The sequence below is a fragment of the Nestor notabilis genome, unplaced genomic scaffold (genome assembly GCF_000696875.1).
Source record: "Nestor notabilis isolate BGI_N333 unplaced genomic scaffold, ASM69687v1 scaffold18730, whole genome shotgun sequence".
Classification (NCBI taxonomy): domain Eukaryota; kingdom Metazoa; phylum Chordata; class Aves; order Psittaciformes; family Psittacidae; genus Nestor; species Nestor notabilis.
This window is the reverse complement of record NW_009911769.1, coordinates 6,281-12,481: the sequence shown is the minus strand read 5'-3', so window position 1 is coordinate 12,481 and position 6,201 is coordinate 6,281. Positions and strand designations below refer to the sequence as shown.

General features: G+C 55.3%; 1 protein-coding gene across 1 annotated transcript; it reads left to right on the top strand.

The window, feature by feature from the left end:
- The first annotated feature begins 6 nt into the window (after nucleotides 1-6).
- On the top strand, nucleotides 7-3,882 carry CRIP1 (cysteine-rich protein 1 (intestinal)). The gene is made up of 5 exons (XM_010016252.1): nucleotides 7-88; nucleotides 2,777-2,871; nucleotides 2,975-3,032; nucleotides 3,129-3,176; nucleotides 3,528-3,882. Exons 1-4 carry the CDS (start codon nucleotides 49-51, stop codon nucleotides 3,167-3,169), a joined length of 234 nt encoding a protein of 77 aa, XP_010014554.1. The 5' UTR covers nucleotides 7-48; the 3' UTR covers nucleotides 3,170-3,176; nucleotides 3,528-3,882.
- Nucleotides 3,883-6,201: the final 2,319 nt, after the last annotated feature.

Sequence of the window (6,201 nt, the reverse complement as noted above, 5' to 3'; positions counted from 1 at the left end):
GGTGCGAGCGGCGCCCCGAGCCGAGCCGAGCCGAGCAGAGCCGAGATTATGCCTAAGTGCCCCCGCTGCCAGAAGGAGGTCTACTTCGGTAAGGGCTTCCCGCTCCCTCCCTTCCTCCCGCCTCCACACCACGGGGACCGCCGGGCTGCTTAAACCGGGTTACACTAACGCTGCACCCCACAGGGCTTTGGGTCCCCGGGTGCTTACAGGTCCCTGTGCACCCAGGGCTGCGAGTCTTGGGTGCTCCGATGTTGTAGACCCCATCACTGCAAATTGTCGGGGTGCCCCAAAGTTGTGCAGCCCTGCACTGCGGGTCTCGGTTTCCTTCCTAGCATCATCCACCTCCCCGTAGCAGTTTGCAGCCCAAAAGCCCAGCTGGTGCAGCCCGCTGCCCTGGAAGCCTGGGCAGGCAAGGAAGCACCTTCCCACGGACATATTCCTGGGTCAGTGAGTTGCCCACATGTTGTCCTGCATGGCTTAGCAGAGTGAGGTGATGGCTCTGGGGCATCATTTTTAAACGTTTCCTTCCTAGCATCATCCACCTCCCCGTAGCAGTTTGCAGCCCAAAAGCCCAGCTGGTGCAGCCCGCTGCCCTGGAAGCCTGGGCAGGCAAGGAAGCACCTTCCCACGGACATATTCCTGGGTCAGTGAGTTGCCCACATGTTGTCCTGCATGGCTTAGCAGAGTGAGGTGATGGCTCTGGGGCATCATTTTTAAACTGCCACTGCAGGCTAGGCACTGCATCGGGCTCACTGGAAACAAGAGATCAGGGACCCGAGTCCTGTCGCTTTTGCTCGCTCTGCCATATTTCTGCTCTGCTTATGTGTGTGCCCCACCTTCTGCCTATGCTCTGCCAAAGAATCTGGAGACTCAAGCACAGGGCTGCTCTCCCTGCCAAAGAGCCATGTCTGTTAGTGATGCTCGCCCCTGGGAGGTGTGCTGGGGCTGCCATGGGTGCTGCCTGGAGGGCTGCTGGGGATGTGGCTCCTGTGGTTGGGGAACACCACTTTGCCTGAGCTTGAACTTGCTACTTGCAGTCAGGCTTTGAGGTGGGGCTTCGGCACAATACAGTTCATGGCTCCCTTCTGCAACTGAGGGTCTTGGGGTGCTTCATTTACCCATGTGGCTGGATACCAGGAGCTACCAGTGTGCTGGTGTCAGTGTCTGCCTTTCCCTGTGGATGGGCTTCGATCCTAGTCAGGGCGATCTGGGTTTGCCATGCCCACAGGTGCGGGTGCAGAGGTGCCAGGCTGGGACTGTTTGACCACAGAGGAATTTGGCCCTGTGCTTATCAGGCTGCTTTTATGAAACATCTCTGTTGATGCAGAGGCTGAGGGTTCAAAAGCTGGAGGACCAAGCTCACTGCCTGATTTCTGTGCCTGCAGATAAGGAGTACTGGCAGAGGAGGCAGAGCAAGCCCTGCTCTGGGCACCCCGGGGCTCTTGGAGCCTCGTGATCCTGCTTGGGTGTGCCTTGGGCTGCTTTCAGCCAAACTGTGTCTGTAGAGAGCAGGGGTGAGGAGGAGATGATGCCGAGTAGACTGGCAATGGGGTTTGCAGGGCCACCAGCAGCTTTCCAGGAGAATCTTGCCTACATGGCTGAGGGCTGGGGTTGTCCTGTTGCAGTGAGCCTTGGCAAAGCTGCTGCCCAAGTGTTGGTGCAAACACTTGTGTAAGAGGTGGGGAGGCTGAGCTCCTTCCAGTAACCCTGTGATGGGAGGGCTCTGCCACAGGCCAGGCTCATGCTCAAGGGGCTTCATAGGGGGAAGATGCTGTGGCCCCTGCAGGGCTGCGGGCACAGGAGGCTCTTTGTGGTGCTTGCGGGTGGCAGCAGGGCTGCCTAGTGGCATTTGGGCACTGCCTGCGCTCCCACCTCTGCAGCCGCCAGCTTGCTTCTTGCATAAGCTGTTGTGGGCATATTTGGATTCCAAAGAAGAGATGCTTTAGGCTTCTGAGGCCTCTCCCCCTGGGGCATGTGGTACCAGCAGTGGCACAGTCCCATTGCTTGACCTCTTTTTGGAGGCATGGAGAGAGTGCTGAAATCTGGCTCTGATGGGTTTCCTATGGCAAGCTCTGTTTTATCACTTAATAAATCCCCCAGAGTGCAGATGCCAATATGAAGAGCACATGTGCCTGCAGAAAATACCTTCCTCCCGCACTGTGCTGCAATTAAAAGCCACCCTGTGTTCCCTCCTCTCTCCATAAATGTGTCCTGGCCCCAGCAAACAGCATGTTGTCCCCCCTGCAGCTGCCTGAACCCCCTCCAAGCTCCAGCCCCTCTCTTGTTTGCCATGGTGCATGGAGAATCAGAGCTGGGGCCAGAGCTCTTGTGGCTGGATGGAACTGGTTTGTGTTGGCAGGGTGTGGTGATGGCTTTATTGTCCTGATCCTTGCCAGCATCTCCCCTTCATCCCTGCCAGCTCCAGTGATCACTTGGGCTCCAGATGGCTGGGGAGAAATTCATCCCCTTGCAGGCTGATGTTGGAAGTGGGGATGTCCTCAAATCCTTGAAAGATGGATACAAGTCAGTCTGTCTGCATGGATGTGGCGATGTTCACCCTGGGCATGGCACTGCTGTTGCAGATCCTGGTGCCTGGATATACCTGGCAGTGTGTGTGCACAGCAAGCACTTGGGTTTGAAACATGGTTTCTGTCCTGGACAAATAGACTTGAGAAAATCCCCCAAAATATATACCTTAGGGCTGATGACAGGGAGGCCAGCCTGCCAAAACCGACTTGTTCAGTGCCTCGGCTAACCTGTCTCCTTTCCATGGCAGCCGAGAAGGTGACTTCTCTGGGAAAGGACTGGCACCGGCCCTGCTTGAGATGTGAGAAGTGTAACAAGACCTTGACATCTGGAGGCCATGCAGAGGTGAGGTTTGCTGCCCAGGAGATCCCTGTCCCCTGCAGCTAGGGATGGGCAGAGATGGAGCTGAAGGGCAGTCAGGGCTGATGCTCTTTCTCTCTCCCTGCAGCATGACGGCAAGCCATACTGCAACCACCCCTGCTACGCCGCCTTGTTTGGGCCCAAAGGTAGGGTTGTTGGGGCTGGGGCTGTGAGGGAAAGGGGGCTTGGGGCTCCTGTTGCTGCCCTGTGGCGATGCTGATCCAGCCCTGTCTCTCTTCCAGGGTTCGGCCGGGGAGGAGCTGAGAGCCACACATTCAAGTAAACCTCAGGTTGGTGCCTGCCCTTGGAGTTCCCTCTGCCTCTGGCTCCATGTGCTGGCTGGGGCTGTTCTCCCTCAGGCAAGTGGGGAAGGCATGTGTGCCGTGGTGTCTCTCTGGGCTGGTCATGACTCCCAGCCCTCACACCGGTGCTTTGGAGCAACCAGCTGGGTGCCAGCTCCTCCTCTCCACCAGCCTCAAGCGACCGTCAGCACCCGCTTAGCTCCGGCAGTGGATGCCAAAGGCTTTTGCTTTGTGGCCTGTTGGCAGAGACAGTCTGTCCTGGAGCACTGTTGTCCATGGGATGTCCCTGCTCCCTGCCCAGCCTGACTTCATCTGCCCCTTTCTTCCATCCCTCTCCAGGTCTGATGGCCAGGGTTCCCAGCACAGCCTGAAGACAGCACAAACACACCGCGACAGACATGCATTTTTGATTTTAATTCACTCTGTACTAGACTAGCACATTAAAAGCAATAAGTAACCAAGGCTAGGGCTGGTGTGGAGAGGGGCTCTGCTCCAGATGGAGCGCTGCCGGGACGGGGGCTGTGGGATGCCCTGCTGGATAGGAAATTTGGCCTGTATTGCTGAAGGCCACCTGGAGAGGAGACCGCACCCTTCCAGCCAAAACCCAGCCCTGCTTTTGGCACCCGGCTCTCATGGATGGGTCCACAGCTGTATTCTCAACCTTTAATAAACCAAAAGATGCTTCCCCTATGTAGCAGCTGTGCTCTTTGTAATGGGGGTACTGTGGGACTCGCTTGCAAAGCACTTATTACTTCCTTGAGGACACCATATGTTGGCTCCATGTGCTTTTGCTACTGGTGTGTGCAGGGTCCTGCCCTTGGCAGACCAGCCCAGGGGCTGCCTGAGCCCTGAGTGGGGGGGTAAGAACAGCTCCTGGGTGCTGAGTGCACCCCAATGAAAAGGGATGGTGGGTGTTGCAACAGTGCTTGTCTGGGGTTGGGGTGTCCCTGGTCTCAGGGGGAAGGTCCTGCTCAACTCACGGCCTCCTGGGTCTGTGTTATGACATTTGCAGAAGTCTAGAGCATGGTGGTTCCTGCCATGAGCCACCTCTTGTTGCCTGTGGCTGTCACGGGGTTAATGCAGAGGCATGTGGTGCTGCTGGACAAGGGTCTGAGACTGCTGACCTGAGGTCTCTGAGGCACTCAGCAACCTCCTGGCCATGCCCCAACCCCTGGCAGTGCTTGCTGGAAAGCCATGCCTGTGGGCAGCCCCAGCTCTTTGCTCCTGGATCTGAGATGGCACTTTGCAGCCCTCAGCTGAGGCACAGAGGTGTCTTGCTGGGAGGTGATTGACTGTCGCATCAGGAAAACCTGGTATTCACTGCTTCTGCTCTGAGCAGCTCTATGAAAAAGCCAAGTTTTCAGCATGGCAGAGCCAGCTTTTTTGAAAGCAAAGATGCAGTATTATAAAGTGAGATCTGTCTCACAAGTGCTTTGCTCTTTCCCGTTTCAACCTGTACTGCTGGAAGAGCAGCACTGCCAGATGTAAAAGATGTCAACTTGAGGGATGATTCTAAAATGGTTTCTTAACCATGTCTTTTCCTAACCCAAACCACCCCATTTACATATTCAGACATACCTCCTCACGTGATGAGATATTTTTGTCTATGGTTTGTGCATGCATTTCCTTAGAGACTGCTCTGCATCTTACTCTCACACCAGCCTTCCTGGGACTTGGCCAGAACCCTCAGGGGTCAGAGGTACATCCAGTATCCAGTGTCAAAATCTTTGGTGTCAAAAGCAGCCCGATCTGATAAGTATCTTAAAACATCCCGTGTGCTTATTGCCAAGAGGCTTTGCATCCACTAGACACACTCCAGCGGGATAAACTGGAACAACCATCACTGCTTTGCCTCCCACCTAGTTAGCACAACAAATGCAGGCGTCTGTGTCAAAGGCAAACTCTGGCTATTGCTGTTTGGCCACCACCACTGCTCCCAGCCAGCCAGAGCACTTAGGGCCCCCTGCCCTCCCACTGCGACCCTTGCCACCAGCCTCCCAGGAGTGCCAGCACCCACAGCTCCTGGCCAGTGAGAAACAGTCCTGCTCTGCACTGCCGCTGGCATGCAGCCTGCCCCTGGGGCTCTGGGGCGTCTTTCCTCTGCAAACTGGGCTTCAAAGCAAACTAGTGATACAATCCCAGCAGCCTTGAGCTGAGATAGCTGTTTACCCTCAGCATTAAAAATGATGGCAAGCACAAGATTCGTCATCATCTGGATTTGCGTAAGTGTGTCCAGCTGCGAAAGGCACCCATGGGTTGGTCTCCTGGTCTTCCCCAACAGGATCCAGCACCAAAACTTTTCAGAAGTGGCTAATTCCAGGTGCAAGGGTCCAGGCCATCAGAGATGAGCAGGTTACCAGTCAGAGATATGGAAAAGCAAGTGCTGCACAGGAAGAGGCTGGGGCAATCCAGCTCTCAGCTAAAAGCCCTTTCTGTGGGCAGAGGCTAGGGCAGAAGGCAGTGTGTTGCTGTTTACAGTATGCTGCCTGGGGCTGCTGATTGCTTTCGTCCCTGACACCAATTTGCACTGTAGGTGTGGTGGCTGGGGATGGCTCACCTTGCCCTGGGTGCACACAGGGATGTAGGAAGTGAGCTGTGCCTGCAAAGGCACTAAACCTGATCCTGGAGCTGCCTCACTCTGCTGTGCACGGAAGAAGTTAAAAACTGAGGTCTCTCAAGCAAGATCTGGGGACAAGCCCTTGGGTATCAATTACCAAAAAGCTCCTTCTGAGCATCCTGTTTCTTTGTCCACCCTGCAACAGGCACTCCCACTGAGATGTCATTTAGCCCCAGGACTTGCTGTCAGGATACTCCCCTCCAAGCGCTGCACTTGTACAAGTCACACTCTCTGCCTGCTCCAGCCTTGATGCTGTGAGGTTGGGCAGTTCAGGCACAGGTCACATCCACAAGGAGCCTTGGTCAAAGAAAATACATGATAAATTGATTTTGTAAAACTTGCTTCAGCCTTTGGAGAGGAAGCAGGAACAGCTGTATCGCATTTGGATAGGAAATC

Bases quoted from the DNA above. Each gene is read 5' to 3' on its own strand.
- CRIP1 (XM_010016252.1), top strand. From the start codon at position 49: ATGCCTAAGTGCCCCCGCTGCCAGAAGGAGGTCTACTTCG. The intron at 89-2,776 runs GTAAGGGCTTCC...TTTCCATGGCAG, and splicing joins CCAGAAGGAGGTCTACTTCG to CCGAGAAGGTGACTTCTCTG. The intron at 3,033-3,128 runs GTAGGGTTGTTG...TCTCTCTTCCAG, and splicing joins CGCCTTGTTTGGGCCCAAAG to GGTTCGGCCGGGGAGGAGCT.